Source organism: Gymnodraco acuticeps, unplaced genomic scaffold (assembly GCF_902827175.1).
Source record: "Gymnodraco acuticeps unplaced genomic scaffold, fGymAcu1.1, whole genome shotgun sequence".
NCBI lineage: Eukaryota > Metazoa > Chordata > Actinopteri > Perciformes > Bathydraconidae > Gymnodraco > Gymnodraco acuticeps.
The window spans coordinates 1,254,997-1,275,175 of record NW_022989778.1 but is presented as its reverse complement, the minus strand read 5'-3'; the positions used below and the strand labels follow the sequence as shown (position 1 = coordinate 1,275,175).

The following is a 20,179-nucleotide window of genomic DNA, read 5'->3' as shown; positions in this document are numbered from 1 at the left end:
CCTTTGACCTAATGTACAGTAAGTAACTATGCCTGTCAGTGTGTGTGTCTGTCTCTGTGTGTGTGTGTGTTTCTACCTGTACACAGCGCTTGTCTCTGTGCTATAAGAGGCCCGCACCATCACTCTGGTCACGTTGGCCAACACTGACAAGAAATCCCTGCGACCGATTGGCTGAGCGGTCTCTGCAACCAGGAAGTTAGCGGGTGAAAGAGGAATGTGATTGGTGCTTGGCGATGACGGGTACACCGGTTGGCCGAACCTTCTGTCAATAATCTTGATCCCGCCTCCCTGGCAGAGACAGAAGAAAAAACTTGTGTTCATCTTTTTCTTTGTTGCAGCTTATTTTTAATTGCATACATCTAGACAGGGGATATTCTCCAAAACATAAATAGAGTATGACACCTCCTTTAGAGGAATATGCATCTGACCTGCAGAAAAAGAGACAGTGAGAGTGAATGATGTGTCATTAGGTAATGAGCTGCAGTCTCTATTGACAATTTGAATGGACTGAATGCAAAGTGAATTGAGCTGGAGCCTGGTATCTGACTATCTCTTGTTGAGAAGAGATCAATGGCATGTAGCGGCTAACGCAGAGTGACAACTACTTATGGAGAGAGAGAGAGAGAGAGAGAGAGAGAGAGAGAGAGAGAGAGAGAGAGAGAGAGAGAGAGAGAGAGAGAGAGCTCACCATGCCAATAAACCATTAAATAAAAATTAATTGAAAGAGAGGCGATGGAGGGAGAGATAAAGGCTGAGAGATGCGGAGATAAAGACGGAAAGAAAGAGAGACACAAAGAAAAGAGGCAGATTGACAAGAAAAAAAGACAAAGTCACCTCTGAGGAAAGTGTTTTCATTAAGTTTCTGAAAGAGAGGCCATGTTTTATTGTCGCTTACTTCTAGTAATCACATCTTTAAAAAATATCAATTAAACGGATAAGGTTTAATTTGGAAGGAAATTCCAAGAAAAGACAAAAAAACATTGCATTGTTGCCTTTAGCTTTCAGGTTAAAGTCTATTCATTCCTCTAAATTATGTGCAGTAAAATATACAATAGTTTTATTTTTAAAAAGGAAAAGCAGCTGGGCAAGTTTTAAGCAATCAATACTGACAGAGAACACTTGTTTGGGACTATTTTCAGCTGCAGATTTATACACATTGGTTGCGCATCACTGGGCCACATTTAATTGGAAACACAGACAAAGGGATACATTAAATGTTGCTTTTGGTCTTTTTGGGGTAAACACGTTTTAATTAAATAGGAAGTATTGAGTAAAACCTAAACGAGAGGTAAGATAATTGTGTTTATATTTCTTTCAACCTGATTCTAAATGGTCCTCGAGAAAGCATTTTGTGGTACCAACAGAAGAACTTATAAGATTACTTTGCATTAAAATATAGTTTAGAAACAAATCAAAATCAAGTTTGTATCTATTATTTACAGCGAGAACTCCAGATGCATGCATTGGCAGTGTTTATTGCTGTCGTGAAATGTTTGGTATTTACAGTTTTTCTTTGTAACTCAGCAGATGGAGGAGCTGATGAAGTGGGAGAGAAAGACGTTGAAATCAACAAAGCCGTACAGACAAACAAAGACAGAGAGATTATTGTCTATTCAGATCCTGCATACTTACAACCAAGGCTCCTGCCTGCGCTTCACAAACCATGCAACAAACAATATCACAACTTGATGTAGATATGCGGAGAGTAAACAGTGTGTGGGGGGGGGGGGGGGGGATGCAAAACAAGACAAAGACTGAAAGAGAGAAGTGAAGAGGGAGAAAGCCTGTGACAGTGTGTAGGTGGTTCATTATCGTCATCATTTGGAGAGGCTTTTTGTTGACAACAAGGCCGACACTTGTCCTCCTCTCCTCCCCATCTGTCACTCTGACTGACACATCTTTAAATAACAGAAGCTCATTGGTCTGTGACTATCCATCTCAGCAGTTTTCTTTCTTCACGTCTCGACTTACCTCCCTTCTCCCATCCTCCCTTCCTGTGTTAATTTCCGTCTGTCTACCTTCATTTTCTATCTTCGTTTCCTACTGTCCTTCCATCCTTTCTCTTCTGTCTTACTTTCTTTCCCATCATCTGATTCTCGTTTTTCTCACTGTGTTTCCTTCTTCCTTCCATCCTTTATTCGTTTCCTTCTTTCCTCTCACTCTTCCCATTGTATATTCATTTTCTTCTGCTTAAATGTGTGCATTAAATGTTTGCATTTCTGTCCTAATTTAATTTAAATGTCATATCTTAAAGACACAACTTTGTATTTGTCTTTCAATTATGTAGCAGTCAGTTCCAGAGAAGTTTATTTCCACATGTCATTGCAGCTTATTACAGAGCATTTATTTCTCAAACTTTTCTAATTAAAACATTTTTTCCTTTAACGTCATTGGTAGAAAGTTGTGCGTGTGAAATAACGGGATCATTTCTGCAGCTTTGGCACGCTTTAAAACATGTCCACACCCACACACACCAATTTACTTATATGCCTGTTTGTATTTGTGTGGTCTACACACACACACACACACACACACACACACACACACACACACACACACACACACACACACACACACACACACACACACACACACACACACACACACACACACACACACACACACACACACACACACACACACACACACACACACACACCACACCACACACACACACACACACACACACACACACACACACACACACACACACACAATGCTGATAGAGATTTAAGTTAACTAATAGTGTTGCTGCTTTGCTTATTGCTGCCATACATCATATCACAACCTGCTCATTATAAAGACATACAGAGAGGGGAGGGAGAGACTATCTGCATTTTTTATTGCTAAGTCCAGCATTTCTCTGCCAGCTGTAGCTGCTTCTGTGTGTGTGTGTGTGTGTGTGTGTGTGTGTGTGTGTGTGTGTGTGTGTGTTTTTTTATTTGCTGCTTCATTTAGTGGTCTTCACTGGTGCAAAAGTCAATGGCTTGTGGGAAGAGATAAATAACGCTGCAGACCTAAATGCATAAACACGCGCACGCACGCACGCACGCACGCATGCACACACGCACACACACACACACACACACACACACACACACACACACACACACACACACACACACACACACACACACACAGACACCACACACACACACACACACACACACTTGTGTTTTCGTGGGTGTCCTCTGGTCATGACCATTCCCTTAACACAACAAAGTCATGTATGTGTTAAATGTTGGAAACACTCACAGCTGCCCAAAGGAAATGAGCTGTTTTGAGGAATGTAACCGTCTGCTCACAATGAATGTCCGAAATGTACCCAAATGGTTTAATAAAGCAAGTATGCATTAGAGTTAAACTGCTCTTAATTAGAGTTTAATTTACAATATGCCTCTTCATTTGTATCAGAGTGTAGGGGAAGGATTCTGTTTTGTTTTTTTGGTAACTGGGTGTGTGCTGTGTGGAGGTGTGTCTATGTAACCGGGTAAATGACATTACTTCTGCACCTTCTGATCATTACTTTTGCTTGTTAAGGGCAGGGGGATAGTTCAGGGGCACAATATTTATCACAATGTATCGCAATAATGATTATGTTTACAACTTGCCGCTTTGCTTTGCATTGAAATACAATTAATGGAGATTAATTCAACTTCAGACTACTACTTAGCCCTCTCAGTGGTTATGTTTGTGAACGGTCGCTACAACAATGTGTTTAGAATCTTACCTCTATGATCAGGTCGGGTTGGGAGGTGACTCTGATGGCCATTGGCTCTTGTTGGTCTGTAGTATAGGACACAGTGTAGACCAAACTCCCCCCATATGCTGAAATCTGAAGAAAGACACAGACAGATCAGTATGGACGCACATACGTGGATTAAAGTTACTCTACACATATTACTGGCTATGTTATGACATTATAAACTTGATCTACAGGTGGTGGTTATACACCAACAAAGGCAGGAATTTTGCAAAAACACCACTTGAAATATTCTGTTCATGTAAATAAATCATTCAGCATACAAAAGACTAATCAAGTAAAGAGTTGTATTCAATTAAGACCATGAAGTGGACTGATCGACCCGATTGAGTTGATATTATGTGGATATAAAAGTACCTACATTTTACGTTTTTTTAAAGGCATATGTAAATATTGTATGACTGTAGTAGTAGTGTGCTTACTTCTTAAACAGGAATACAGAAAAAAACAAAACAACTACAGCTGCTTCTTCAACTTATGATAGTTTTCCTAAAAATAGTTTCAAAATGTTTCAAAAGTAAAGAGAAAGAGATTATGCTACAATCTTTGTTGTCTTGTGTTTCCATGCAGTGTTTCTGTCGAGTCCACAGAATGAGCTTCAGCAGGAGAAACGCTGTGTCGGCATGATCCTGAAATTTATTATTCTGCTCCAACCTGAACAGTAATGGGTGGGAGAGCGAGATAATAATGCCACCATAAAAACAGAGAGAGGGGGACATCGAGGAAGAGGGGGGGGGAGAAATAGAGCCAGGGACTGAGAAGAAGAGAGGCAGAGATAGAGAGGGAGTAAGAGGTGGGCTTAATGCCTCGATAAACCTCTTCCATTCTACATGTACATCATTACCCTTGGTTCTTAAACCGGGAGGAGGAATCACCCATTTCACAGCTGACTGAAAATACACACACACATACACACCATAGTGGGCATGGAGGTGTACTTGGGTGGACGTTTTATTGACTAACACTTATTCTCCATCCAACCCCATTTGGTGATTTGGAGTCTATAAGGCAGTCAAATCATAGTTTACACCCTCACTACACGCCCCACACATATCGGACACTTTTCCTACTCATCCTTCTTTGGTCTCTGCATCCCAGTATGGACTCGCTTTATTCACACTTTAGTCCCCTAAACAGGAAAAAGGGTTTGTTCCATGGCAACACAACAGCCAACATGATGAAAGCAAAGGACACCAAAGAAAAATAAAAAGGTTTTACAGAGACTCGTCAGAGCTGAAGTATTTGAGAGAAAACATACTGTAGTGCATGGGTCGGCAACAGGCGGCCCGCGGGCCATTGTTGGCCCGCCAGCAATCATATTTGGCCCGTAATTTTGAGAATCAAAAATAAAAAAAATGTTTTTTTTTTTTTTTGTGTTTTTTTTTTACAACATAGGACCGACAGTCGCACATCGGAGTTTCCGTTAGCCGCCGATCGATCGGCCGCCGGTCATTATCGGCCGATATTCACTCTTAATAGTTTGATCGGTGCTCTCTATAAAGGCCGATCAGGAGAGCTGGATCTGATCGATATGGACATAAACGCGAGTGAAGTATAACCGGACCCGAGAGAGAGATCAGATCAGCTGCTGAGTCTGATGGAGACACGCAGCTCTGCATGATCACCCAACCCAGTCTCACGGCATTTCGTGTTCACCAACACGATTTTTAATCTATTGATTCGTGTTCCCCAACACGATTTGCCCTGAAGATCACCTGAAGCCCCGCCCACTGTTTAGCGAGCTGCATGAGAAACTGACGGGCTGTCAGGAGAGAGAGAGAGAGGGAGAGGGGAAAAGAGAGCATCCGTTTCTCCCGTGTTATTATTCAAAGTTAATGTAAACTTTTGAATAATGTACTTCATCTACTACAAGTAGTTTGTTTGAATGTAATAATTATGTTGTTTGTTGTTTGTGGAATCATTTATTGAAAAATGAATCTGAATTTTTTGATCTGTAACAATTATAAACTGAAGCAATATAAAAATGAGCCCCATTAACTGAGTTTTAAACATCAGCATATCCGGTCATAGTCCGGTGATTACCTGCTAACGGAAACTCTGCTACACAATTCTTATTATTATTATTGAAACATGACCGGTGAGTTTCAAATGTGTCCGGTAAAATAAATTCTGTCCCGACATATCCGCTTACATTCATAATGTCAGCGGAGGGAGGGGAAGCGGCGCTGTGGAAGAGCAGAGTGGCGAGGGAGAGCTGTCATCTTCCCTTTACAAGCTTCAAACATGTATTTATCGTGTGATTTTGGAAATAAAAATGTCATATTCTGAAAGCCAAGACTTTGTTTATTTAAAATCAAACAAAACACCCGATCCCCGAAAAACTATTTTTTTACGCAAATCCACATTTATTTTGAAATGAGCCATTGCGACTTTCGATTGATTTCGATAGAGCGGGTCACATATGGCAAATGTGTGGTTGGGGGGAACCAGGTCAATTAAAGTACTTATTTAACTATTAAATACATTGAGTTTGAGTAAAATACTTGGTTACTGATTAATGTAGGCTATAATATATGAAATTGCAAAGCAAAACTGCTGTAATTGATTTATTTTGTCCTTTGGTATTTTTTAAAGGTTTTCAACCTGAAAGAATCCTAATGTGTCCTTGAAAAGTTGAAATAAAGAAAAAGAAAAAGGATTCCAGTTGTCCCTCAAGCCTCTCAAATGTTGGCAAACACTCAAATAAATGCCAAAAACCCAGAGAACTTGACAATACTTATCAGAATAAAAGTATGTTAAATAACACTGCTAGTTACTTTACTCAGTGGAGACTCGTCCATTGAGGAAAGGGAGGACCATCCTCCCTACAATTTCAGAGAAAAATAGACTTTGAAGAGAACAATAAATACACCTCAATTTAAAAGATAAGTCTGTTAAAATACAGATAATAGCCCTGGCTTTGGGACTGAAATGGGGCTAGAGAGGACGAGCCTCCCTTTGGGCAGGTCTAGCCAGAGGCTCTGGATTGGGCGCCTATATCATCAGTGAACCAATCAGCGGATCTGACTGCGCATCAGAGTGTTGATGGGGAGGGTTATCAGCGATATCAGAGTTTTTTCTGAACCGGGAAACAGGGGCGCTGCGCCCTCTTACCAAAATCAATTCCTTGAATTAGGCTTTGATTATGTTCTGGCCCGCCATCTTGCGGCTCAGCAAAAAATTGGCCCACGGCCAAACTTACTTGCCTACCCCTGCTGTAGTGCATGACAGATATTGAGATAATGGACTGAAGCAAAGCCGTACATTTCACTTAATTCACACCTCAAACCAAATAATTGTATTTGAAAAAATGTATTGTAGGATAATAAATAAAAATAATAGATAGCTACACACCTTGAGTTTTGAAATTATAACTTTCATTTCATTTTGACACTTACATAACATATAACAATGTGTTGCAACTTCATCCAGGCAATTTCTGTACGTATCACTTAAAAATATTTGAAGCCGTACAATAGTTATTTTATTGAGAGCTAATGTGGCTTTTTGAGTTTGTCTCATCATGGTTTAATGTACTTATTGTAAGTTAAATGTAATTGTATATAATGTTTCTAGCAACCTGGTTGATCATCAACACCAACTCATGACAGAAATGTCTGGCTAAAACCTTTGTTCATCAGACTGTCCGTTTCTGTCCGTCTGCTGAATAATGCTGGGCTCAGGTTGAAGAGAGTGGTGAGACTCAGAAAGGTTATGGGCTGTAACTTTGCACAAAGTGGTTGTCTTTCAAATAATCAAAATAAAAAAACACCAAAAGGTTGCGGTCTATATGTGAGCAGTTTAACCAAATAGTTAGTTAGTTCCCTTCATTTGGACATTATTTATAGAGATAAATCTATCCTTGGTTTCACAAGAATGAAGCTAAGATATTTTGTTGTTGCAATTTTGTTCTTCTTTTTATCCACAAAACATCTCATGACCCTTGAGATTTGTCAGATGGACCTTCAGGATGGGAAGTCGTGGTTCAGGTCTGTAAGTGCTTCAGAGGTCTTGCATAAAACTGCATTGTAACTACTTAACGGCACAGAGAGTGAATGCTAAAAGAAAAGGCTTGGATGTGAATTATCAGGAACACTTTCCACCTTTCGGAGGGTTCACTATCCACTTAGCACGCCTAAGTTAGGCTATTTACTTCCTTTGAAATGATTGACATTTCCAAGAACATATAATTTGTCTGACACCACCCACTCCACCTGGATAATAGTCAAAGCTTTTGTCGTGGCAACCTTTAGCATTGGGGAATAGGAACTAAAAGAGATACAACACCGCAGAGAGAAAAGACCCAGAGAATAGCACAGCAGGAGAGGGAAATGACGGGAGAGGAGAGGGGAATTATGGGCAGTAGAAACGAAGGAACAATAAACACTCGGCCACACGGCTACACAAGACATCAGTGGGATCCTCCTGAGAGCATCATAAGCCTGTTATTAACTCTATCAATGGCCAGAATGAAAAGACCAAGATGTAATCCTCTCTGTTAAAACCCTAATCAAGTCCCCGACACAATCTTCATTAAAGTGAACATTTTGTGAGGGCCACGAGTAGATCAGTACATACAAGTCATTAGGCTTAATATTTGGTGGTACAAAACGGCAAAGTAATCCAATCTCACAGCAGATATAAAGAGAGAAACGAGAAAATATTGAACTAGATATGCTGTTAAAAGGATTCTGCTTTACAGGTCCTGCTGTAGTTACAGGTGTTTTGTATGCTGCAATGCAAATGTGCAAAGAAAAATCATTGAGCTACTGATAAAAGGCGCCCTATTATGCTCATTTTCAGGTTCCTATATGTACTGTGTGTCTCTACTGTGACATGTCTCCATGCTTTAAGGTTCAAAAAGCTCTTTATTTTTCTCATACTGCCTGTTTTCACCCTCTGTCTGAAACCAGAGCCCAGTCTGCTCTGATTGGTTAGCTGGCCGGCTCTGTTGTGATTGGTCAACAGCTTAGAGATTCCCCGCTCCTTAGCCTATCATGTACAATGTGTGGGAGCGCAAGCAAATAGAAGTGTTGTGTAGTGATGTCACGTTGTCGCGGAAGAAAACAAACGGGTCTATTTGAGTTGATTTAGGCAGGGGGGGGGGGGGGGGTTTGTGGAAGAGAATTTTCAGGGGATTTTTTTGCCTTTACAAACCATTTACTTTTTATTTGGTTTTTTAATTTTTATTCCTACAAAAGGAATAATACTTGAAGTGGTTACCTGTTACAAATACCTAGGTATCTGGCTTGATGACTGTCTCACTTTTAAACGTCATGTCAATAACCTGCTTAAAAAGCTGAGGGTTAGGCTAGGTTTCTTCTACGGGAACAAGTCCTGTTTCTCGCTTGAGGCCAGGAAAAGGCTAGTCACTGTGACCTTTTTACCTGTGCTGGACTATGGTGATTTGATGTATATGAATGCACCTGCCCATTGCCTGGTCAAGTTAGATGCTGCGTATCACAGCGCCCTGAGATTTGTGACAAACTGTAAAGCAATAACCCATCACTGTACCCTGTATGCAAGGGCTGGTTTGCTTTCACTAACTGTACGGAGGCTCAGTCACTGGTACATTTTTATATACAAAGCCATGTTAGGGAAACTTCCATCTTATATCTGCTCCCTGATCTCACGGAAAATTGTAAGTGGCTACTGCCTGAGATCGCATGCTGTGGTTTTATTAAATGTGCCAACTGCTAGGACTGTCTTAGGGAAGAAAGCTTTTAGATGTGCAGCTCCACTGTCTTGGAATAGTCTGCAATTGAAATGGAAACTGAGCAATCTAGTGCCACTAAATGTTTTTAAAGCTCGGTTGGATGCTACTCAATCGGAAGCTGTTGGTACCTGCTCATGTGGATAGTTATTGTAAATTGTAATCCCTGTAATGATGATGTAAAATGTCCTTTTTGTTGTTCTGTTTATGTTTTTATGTTTCATGTGGAACCTACTTGAGCAGGTCTCCCCTGAAAAAGAGATCAATGATCTCAATGGGATACACCTGGATAAATAAAGGTTTGGAATGAAATGAAATGAAATTTACATACACAGAAACCTAAATAAAACACTACAGGAAAGAGGAAAACCCCAAAAAGGCAAAGTAAGACCTTTTAAATGTTCAGTGACATACTACTGTTTATCAGTAAGAGTGAAAAGAAAGTGGACACATACACAGGCAGAGAGAGGAGAGGAAACTGAGTGACTAAATAAAAGGAGAGCAGAGAGGAGAAGAAGGAAGGAGGCGGACAGAAAAAATCTATGATAATATGGAGCAGTATAGTCAGAGAGACAGAAAACAAGAATACAATAAGAGGGAGGAGAGGAGATAGGAGGAAAGAGGGTCGTTAGAGTTTGAGGTTTTAATTTGCTGCCTATGCTGAGGAGTGGGTTTGTCATGGCGGGAGAAGAGGTGTGAAAATGAGTCACTATCGACCTCAGTCCTCCTCCAGGGTTCCCACCAGAGTCCTGATGTAAGATTACTTTTCCAAAACTTTAAATAACCAGAGCATTTTAATGAAGTGCAAGTTCTAAGACAGTCCTGAATTTAATATAGTTGCTATTTAAAAAAAGGTCACACTTCTGCTACAGTTGGACTGTCTAGAGAACATAATTTATTGGAGACAAATGTGTGAAACAAGCTGGAAAATGTTTTCTGGCATGTTCTTGTAAAGAGACAGGTTTCTGTGAGTCCTCCTCACATCCACAGGGAATTAAATTAAATGAAAAGATTATTTTGGGGATACAGTATCTTTCATATGTTGAAACAGATTTTAGGAAGGGAATTACAAACCAGGCATTCCCTGTCATTTTCTGCCAATCACAAGTAAGCTTACTCTCTCAAATCAAGGTCATTTGTAACAAAGGACTGACCACCTTCACAGGGTCAAAGCTGACATTTTGAGTGACACTAAACCTAAATCTAAGGACAGTCCTTTTTAGCTTTTTAACATAACTTACATCAACACAGTGTAACAACAGTAACTCACATATATTTATTTTTGAAGCATTTTAAAACGTTTGCAGTGCTCATGGCATAAACAAGTAGTCCGCTTGCTGTGTCAAACTGTGTTTTTACGCGTTACTGTGAAAAGTAACGTTTTCGTTACTTGAAAAAAGGGCTCCCATTAATGCCCTTATAGCCTTCATTTCAGTACTGTTATTGCATTGGAGAATAATACAATCTGTTGATCAACTTAACATGCATTATATGCAATCTGGATTGCATCGATATTAGCTGGCTTTCCATTTTTATATATTCTTTCTCCAGGTAGTTGGAAAAAGTTTTCCGTCCCATATGCCGTGTGCCGCCCGGACATGCTATCATGCTAACTAGCTCCCTGAAAGCGGGTGACTCCACTGTAGCAATAGCCTGCATGTGTTCTACAACATACCGTGCAATGGCTTTATCGACTTTTCCTTGGATAACAGTCCTTTGGTTAAAATCCAGCCGCTGTTGCTTAGGTGGAGGTGGAGTGGCGTCGGCTGAGTCTCTGTGGTCTTAGTTACTAGCTTCGTCCCAGCATGTTGTTTTTGCAGATGTTTTAAGATATTTGAATGACTGGTTTGGGCAGTAGATAGGCTATTTGACCCGCCAGGACACAACTTACATTTAACTAAAACGTTCTTATCTTTGTGCTCGACAAAAGTGAAATAGTGAGAATATCTCCAGGTGGAGAAACTAGACTTGAGCTCCGCCGCCGCCATGATAGTCTTGTTAGTAAACATTGCAACACAAACACGCCCACAGCGCGTCTCCGCATGTGACACAGGAAGTATCAAAGTACATTTACTCAAGTACTGTACTTAAGTACAGTTCTCATCTCTGTTCGCCTGGCTGTTGACTATATAAAACAACTAACGGAGTAACGCACCATGTCGTAACGGTAACTGAGTTACTGCATTTAAAAAGTAATGCGTTAGAGTACTAGTTACTGCCAAAAATAACGGTGTTACAGTAACGCGTTACTTGTAACGCGTTAGTCCCAACACTGCTTATTCCTAATGAAATGATAGATGTAAAAATATCCATGTTACCTCTTGGTAACTGAAGGACTTGTTGTCCATTGTAGTTTTTTTTTACAATTAAACGTGGAGTAGGTAAGTTTGAGAAACCGGCTTGAGATACACTTTGTGTTATATTCCATGGAATGCTCTTAACATCCCGATAGCAATTAATATCTTAAGTGCTTTGACAAAAAATACATTAAAAAATGCATCTGTGGAAGCCGTAATACTGTAAAAAGCACGACCAATCATCTGAGCCGGCCCGGCTAAAGTAACTGGATGGCCTACCTGCCTGTCAGCCTTCCATCTGTGCACAAACTTATCTCGTGCCCTCATTGGTCATGTGCGCGTTCGTGTGTGTTGGAGGAGGGGCTCTGTATGGAAGTGGCAGATTTTTTCCGGTTGTGTATTTTCAAATTCTAGCGCACTCGAGCTGGTTTCTCCAAAATTACATACCCCACCTTTAAGTCTTAAACATCAAGCTCATGATGAATTTATGGACAAGAACTCCTCAACATGACGAGGGATTTCAATAACAACTTAATCTTAATATTGAATATCAAATGAATGATCAAAATATATTTTTAACAGACCTTGAATTGAAATTGTTTGTTGTGTTGAAAGCCAATTAGAAACATTGAAGCTTAATTTAACATGTCTTTCTTCCATTAAGTAATCGTCCAGCTCCAAACAAATTAACAAATTAACAAATTAACAAATTATACTAATTTGGTTTCTTCATAATTGTCTTATGACATGGAAAATACGTTTTCTGGATGAATGTTTTCTCATCACTATGCTCATTTGATTTCATGCAACAGAAAGAAATAGGAATATTGTTTGGATTCTCTGATCTCCCACAGTGAGAAGAAACTTTAGAGGTGCAGAACAAAAGGACAGAAACAAGTGAGTGATTGTAGTGACTAGTGAGTAAAGGCAGTACTTAAATTGAAAGCTATGATATGCAACTTTCATTTTTGCCTACCGCAATCTAGTTTCTTCAGAGAAATGTGTTTGCCGATCTGCATTCGAACGCCTGTTTGCTGTCAATTTTCCCAGTACAAAAGCATGTGACGCTCTCTTCAGGTGATTGGGCCGAAAGCGAAGGGGACAAAGGAAATCATCCTTCAGGAAATGAAAACCAGATTGCCACAAAAGCTTCAGAAAACAAACTCCACTAAAATAACACACAAGTACAGCCATACACAACAACACACAGGGAAACAAAAACACAGGATCATAGAAATAAAAACCCACACACACACCAACACCTGGGCTGCCTTTATGATGCCTCTGTGCAAGTGGCAGTTTTCACTGTGGTTACAAACACAGATGCATACAAGGACAGACTGTTGTTGTTTCTAGCAGTAGGCTTAGATTGGCTCCAGATGGACCAATAGACAGAGGAATGCTGAACAAAATACAACTGACCTTCCGTGTGTGTGTGTGTGTGTGTGTGTGTGTGTGTGTGTGTGTGTGTGTGTGTGTGTGTGTGTGTGTGTGTGTGTGTGTGTGTGTGTGTGTGTGCGTGTGCGTGTGCGTGTGTGTGTGGAAAGAGAAAATAAAGTGTAAAGTAAACAAGTATCCAGGATCACAGAATCTCAGTGTTGCAATGTATTGTTTGATCCTATATATGGTCCATTTAACTAAATGTAATTCCATTATGTGTGATGTTATTTCTTTGACAAATTATTGCAGCTTTGTTGAGTTTGGAGATGGTTTTGAGGAGGACCATGACATGAGAGCCTCTGTGCTAAATGACAAGGAGGACTACAAGGGAAAAGTGGAGGAGAATCTCGCTCATAACAACACACGGTGTGTTTGGCAGGGCCTTCAACAGCTAACCAACTATAAGGGCAAAACATCTGGCACTACTAGAGCTGACGCCCACCTTGCAGAGGAACTAAACCACTTCTTTGCCCGCTTTGAGGCTAGCAGACCCCCCCACTTTTCTACTCTGCCCCTGTCCCTGCAAACTACCAGCTCCATACCACCTCTCACTCTCAAAGAACATCAGGTGAAGCAGACGCTGAAGTCTGTGAAACCTGGAAAAGCCGCAGGACCCAATGGAGTACTCGGAAAAGTACTCAAAGCTTTTGCTGACCAGCTTTCAGGGGTCCTGACCAGGATATTCAACCTGTCCCTGTCACAAGCTTGCATTCCATCCTGTCTAAAAACGGCTACCATAATTCCTGTCCCCAAAAAGACACCAGTCAGAGAGCTCAACGACTACAGGCCCATAGCCAGGGCCGGCCCTTGGCATAGGCAGTATAGGCGAATGCTAAGGGCGCATCAATCAGTGGGGGGCGCCAAAAATTGGAGAAAAAAAAAAAAGTTAGAAATTAAAAACACTTTTCTTTTTCTTTTTCATAACAACACAATTTCCCGATTTTGGATTAACAAAGTACATCTTATTATCTTATACTAACAGAACTACGCCTACATTGCGTACAGTGTCCATAAACTATGGCGCCCCCCCCCCCAAAATCAAATTGAACTGCCCCATCCCTAGAAAAACCAGAGGTTTATGTGAAATTGTTCTTTTTTTGAAATAATGGTTTTAGTGTGCAATTATAGGTTTTAATTTTGTATTAGTGTTCATTTAAAATAAATCAAACTCCCAAAAAACGTATACAGCTTCTGTGTGCTTTTATTAACATTGGAATTTACTGTGTAAGCGAATAGAGAATAGATTTTCATCTATTCTCTTATTGTATAAAATACTATATGACAGTACAAAAAATGTGTTCTAAACAAGAATAGAGTTTGAAAGGGGAGTGATTTGTAAAATATCCATAAATAAAAAGGAAATCTGCTTACAGTTCTGTTTCATATGGGTGTTGAGAGAGGTATCCATAGATCTTCCCAGGGGAGCATGCCCCCGGACCCCCCAAGAGGAGGTTAGGTCCACCCCCCACTTAAATCATGTTCAAATGGATAGGATACTAAATACATTCCCACACATCTTGTGTCCATATGTTTCTGTTTTGGTGGTCATGCCACAACCGTGCACGTGCATGCATGCGCAAGTCATAGTGAGTGTCTGCATTTGGGGGGGGGGGCGCCAGCTAAAATATTGCCTAGGGCAGCAAATTGGTCAGGGCCGGCCCTGCCCATAGCCCTAACATTGGCGGTAATTAAATGTTTCGAAAGACTGATAGCCGACTACATCAAAGCCAGCCTCCCACCCTTCCTCGACCCTCATCAGTTCGCCTATAGAGCCAAACAGATCCACGGATGATGCCATCGCCACGGTCCTTCACACAGCTGTGAGCCACCTAGAAGGCCCAGGCAACTATATAAGGATGCTGTTTGTCGATTTTAGCTCAGCTTTTAACACCATCATACCTGACTTACAGTACTAGTGGAAAAACTGTCAAGCCTAGGTTTCCCCTCCATCTTATGCGCCTGGATAAATAATTTCCTTACAGACCATCCTCAGACAGTGAAAATAGGCCCTTATTGCTCCTCCACCCGCACCCTCAGCACTGGCTCCCCGCAGGGCTGCGTGCTGAGCCCTCTACTATACACTCTCTACACACACGACTGCTCTCCCATTCACCCCTCCAACTCCATTATCAAATTTGCAGATGACACCACTGTGGTCGGCCAAATATATAAGGGAGACGACGAGTCAGCATACAGAGACGAGATCCTGAAGCTGTCTGTGTGGTGTTCAGCAAACAATCTGTATCTGAACACAAGCAAAACAAAAGAAATCATCATAGACTTCAGAAAGCACCGTCCAGAACACGCCCCCCTTCACCTCAATGGAGAGAGAGTGGAGAGGGTCTCCACCTTTAAGTTCCTGGGGGTTCACATCTCGGAGAGCCTCAGCTGGACAGCACACACCACTGCAGCAGTTAAGAAGGCCCAGCAGCGACTACACTTCCTGAGGGTGCTTCGGAGAACCCGACTGAACAAGAAGCTGCTGGTGTCCTTCTACCGGGCGACCATCGAGAGCGTGCTGTCATACTCCATCTCTGGGTGGTATGCAGGATGCTCAGCTGCGGACAAGAAAGCCCTGCAGAGAGTGATCAGGATGGCAGAGAAAACCATCAGCTGCCCCCTGCCCTCTCTGGAACACATCTCCACCTCCCGCTGCCTCAGCAGAGCTAACAAAATCATAAAGGACAGCTCTCACCCAGGTCACAGACTGTTCTCTCTCCTGCCTTCTGGGAGAAGATACAGGAGCTTCAAGTCACGGACAAACAGACTCAAAAACAGTTTCTACCTCAACCACCACACATAATGCAATAACTGTCACCATTCTCACACATACACACACTTTTAATGCACTTTATATACTATTTTTATATCAATATTTTTAACTATTTATTCCCCCGTATGATTGTATGTTGTCTGTCCTATTGCCGTGTTTTTTTGTGTTATGTATTTGTTTGTATTTTTTGCACACCGGGACAGAGTTGCACTCTGAATCTCGTTATACTCTGTGTATAATGACAATAAAAGGCTTTAACTTAATTTTAATACAGTAGATGCAGATTCACGTCTGAGATTTCAAGGATTTTTTTTGTCATTTGTACATAGCTACAGTGTAGTAGATATATTGGGACATGCGATTGTAGCATCAATGTCATGCTGATTGTGTGATTTTAAACATTATATATCGCAACATATAGGCCTCCACAAAATGCCATAATATGTTGGATTTGTCAGGAAATGAGATTGGAGCCCTTAGGTTCAGTAACCTTGTTTAAAAAAGCTACACATGTCTAGGATTGCTCTGAACAAGTAGTTAAAGGTGGATTTTGTCAACCAACATGGCGATGTAAAGGTGGCCAAGGTAGTTTAATTCAACCCCATTTAGTTGCAAGATCTTATAGTGTTTTTTCTGGGCCTAATTGGCAGCTGTGGGAAAGTCCTGCCTGCCTTATAAAAGGGAACCCTTGGGCATGGAGTCACAGAAAATACCTTTACAGTGGTAAAGGTATTTTCTGTGACTCCATGCCCAAGGGTTCCCTTTTATTTAGTTTGCAGTGAGTTGGGCTGGGGGTCAGTCAGGGGGTAGGAACCCTGGGTGGGTGCTGCAAGATAAGAATGAGGCGGATCGGTTGTCATCTGGCTGTTTGAAGTGCTCTGCATGGGGTTTGCCCTCAGAGGCAGGTTTGGGGTTAAAGGCGGTCACATGATGAAGTCTTTACACTTTATTACCTTAAGGGGATAAGAGGTACCAAGAGATGGGGGGATAATGAGGTTCTTTACTACGCCCATAAACACTTAGAGTATATGCACACATATTACGGCCTACAAACTTGCAGCAGTGCTCATGCATCAATTTCCCTCCTGTATTTATTGGTGAGGTTTGGGTTAAGACGATTTGATAAGGATAAGGTAAAACAACTTTTTATGTACACGTGGTTCAGATTTAGGAAGTTTCATTCCATAAGATGATTTGTTTAAACGTGTTTTATTATCAGTTTAGAAAGCAGAAAAAACATATGGGTGCCACTTAAAAACAAGAAGAAGGGAGCAGCTTTTGTTTGCCGGACTTTGACATGATAATAATCCCTGTTGTGGCAGAGTAGAGAAGGTAACGGACTGTTTCTCTGTGTATCTCATCCAGGACGATGACTGAGAGCGGCTCACTCATTTGCTTCCAGCCTGTTAGAGCTGATCACTTATTTCTCTGCACTCCCACAGCTCGCTGACTCTTGAAAGTCAACTCCAGCAGCTTGCTGTGTGTCAGACTTGAACTGACAAACAATGGCAAAATGACCCCCTATATTCAGTACAGTGGGAGCAGATTCACCTCTAAGGCTGGTTTAGACTCACACTTTCTATCAAGGCTTCAGCATCATCCTTATTGTGTGGTTAAACATCAAATCACACTGCCTTTAACAGGTTGGATTTGTCAGGAAATTACATTGATATCTTTACATATCTACTAGGGCTGAACGATTAATCGATTTTAAATCGAAATCGCGATTTTAAATGATGCGATTATTAAATCGCAACGCCTGCGATTTTTTTTAACATTTTGTTCTTCTTGTGTGTCAGTCATCCACACCAATCAGAAGTGTTGTGCTCCACATGTACCAGCCATTGTTAACCAATCAGAAGTGGCCCATGATAGAAGGTGATAGACAGATTGATCCAATCACCTGCCAAGTATTTTTGAAAGTGCCTGCCCTTTCCAAATGGCTTCCAATGGAGCTTTCCTAGATGGTTTCTGAGTCAGGTTAGTAATGCTCCATCACATGTTTCTATTACAGGGTGAATCTTAAACTGAAGCTTGACTTTAAAGCAACCCAACGGAAGTTTCATGTAAGTTTAGTTCTTTCACTCGTAGCTCGGGCTGCGGGGGTGCTAGAGACGGGAGCACGTTGATGCGACCTTCCTAGCCGGAGATATGGCCGCATTTTACAATAACTTCCGTTGGGTCGCTTAAAAACAAATATCGCAAATCGAATCTCAATATCTGTCAGAAAAATCGCAATTACATTTTTTCCCAAAATCGTGCAGCCATAATATCTACTCTTCACTTCACACATTTCCATAATTATAAAGAGCTGTTTCCTGTCCATAAAACAGCAACTGGAATGTATGATGTCAACAAGAAATATAATCTTAATTTCAAGATATGTGCAATACGGTATGTTTCGCTAGACATTCATTTTGTTCTTGTAATGAAAACATCAGTGAATCGGAATTGCAATGATAATTAATGTTGTATCACTGGAAAAGAAAACCAGGTGGGATGACTTTTCCCTTTTTTCTGAGCCTGGAGATTACTGTGTGAAGCCCTGCGTACACTTTCCAGGAATACAAATGTGTGTGACACCAAATGATTTGGTTGCTGAAAACTGGAACAAATCCACTGTGATTGATGTAAAGGCACTTTTTAAGCCATGTAAGTGGAAAAAAATAAACGAGAGAGGGAGAGAAGAGAGTGAGAAAAACGGGAGGGGAATACATCTCATGCAATCAAGACAAGATTAGGAGAGGCAGTAATATACACAAACTCTTCTACACACATTTCACTCTCTCATATGTCACAGCTCAGTTGTTCTGTAAAAGCTGATATTCCTCTTGAGCATTAGGTGAAAAAGGGAGAATTGATTCCCACAGAAGTATTTAACAGAAACACTTTTAAGACACACTTCATTCATCACAACTTTGAGGTGTCAGACTCAATAACCAAAGTGAAACCGTAGTATATTTCCAACACTTCTCTGTCTTTGCTTTGCACCTGTAGTAGTTTTTCTGTTGAAAGGACTATTATTTTGTGTTACTCCTTATTCACACGACCATGAAGAAGACAAGGAAGATGAGAACAATTAGAAATGGTTTCAGAAAGTTGTAGAAAGTACAGGCACAATTAGAGAAAGAGTGTGGATGAAATGTAACACAAGCTGTGTGTGTGTGTGTGTGTGTGTGTGTGTGTGTGTGTGTGTGTGTGTGTGTGTGTGTGTGTGTGTGTGTGTGTGTGTGTGTGTGTGTGTGTGTGTGTGTGTGTGTGTGTGTGTGTGTGTGTGTGGGGGTCTGTCAGGTCTCAACACTCTCTGAGTTTCTTTTCATCAGGATGCGTCTCCTCTCTCCATGTTCATCCATCACCCTCTTTATCTCCCTGCTTCAACCTCTCAGAGCTCTCTCTCCTTCTCCGTTACTCTGCTCCTCTGAATGATGAGCATTCCTTGTTTTTGAGCCTTTTATCTGACTGTGAATCTGTCAGTAAATCTGGGTACAAGATGGATACAAGGAGGTAAGGATTTGAAGCTTTTGAAGGCTGACAACGGGCTGATATTTCCTTTGGATATTAAACATGTTTACTTCTGACCAGGATCTTGCTCAAATAGTTCCTCATAAATGATAAATCACAGCATATTTTCTCAAATTCCTCTTGTCAGAGTTGATCTAAAACAACTTTGAGACCCACGTTATCTCTTATGTAACTTACAGAAAGCTTGAAAACATTTCAAATGGACCTTAAAGTGAGATTATTATGTCAATCTGGCCCTTCATACATCCAGCACTGCGAGGGGGACCCAAGTTCCCATCAGCAAAAACACGTGGGTTTGCTATCCTGGCTCCAAAATGGTGGAATGAGCTCCCCATTGAAATCAGGACAGCAGAAAGCTTACACATCTTCCGGCGCAGACTGAAAACTCATCTCTTTCGACTCCACTTCGAGCGATATAATTACTAACAGAGCACTTATATACTAACAAAGGACTGGCTTATCTACTTATATGATTCTGTTTTCTTCATGTTTGTATCTTCCTGGTCGAATGCACTTATTGTAAGTCGCTTTGGATAAAAGCGTCAGCTAAATGTAATGTAATGTAAAAACACTGCTTTAATGGTCAAGAATCCTCTTTAAAAAAGTAACCTTTAAAGTGCAAATTAATCCAAAGCAACAACAGATGTTATTTTGTGAAGTAGTATTTATGG

At 40.9% G+C, this 20,179-nt stretch overlaps 1 protein-coding gene across 1 annotated transcript in view; it reads right to left on the bottom strand.

The window, feature by feature from the left end:
• LOC117548768 (laminin subunit alpha-2-like) overlaps nucleotides 1-20,179 on the bottom strand; it is a 200,447-nt gene that overhangs the window by 139,502 nt on the left and 40,766 nt on the right. Inside the window, 2 exon segments of the mRNA XM_034220232.1 lie at nucleotides 77-288; nucleotides 3,731-3,835. Of these exon segments, the coding sequence (XP_034076123.1) occupies nucleotides 77-288; nucleotides 3,731-3,835 (317 nt within the window).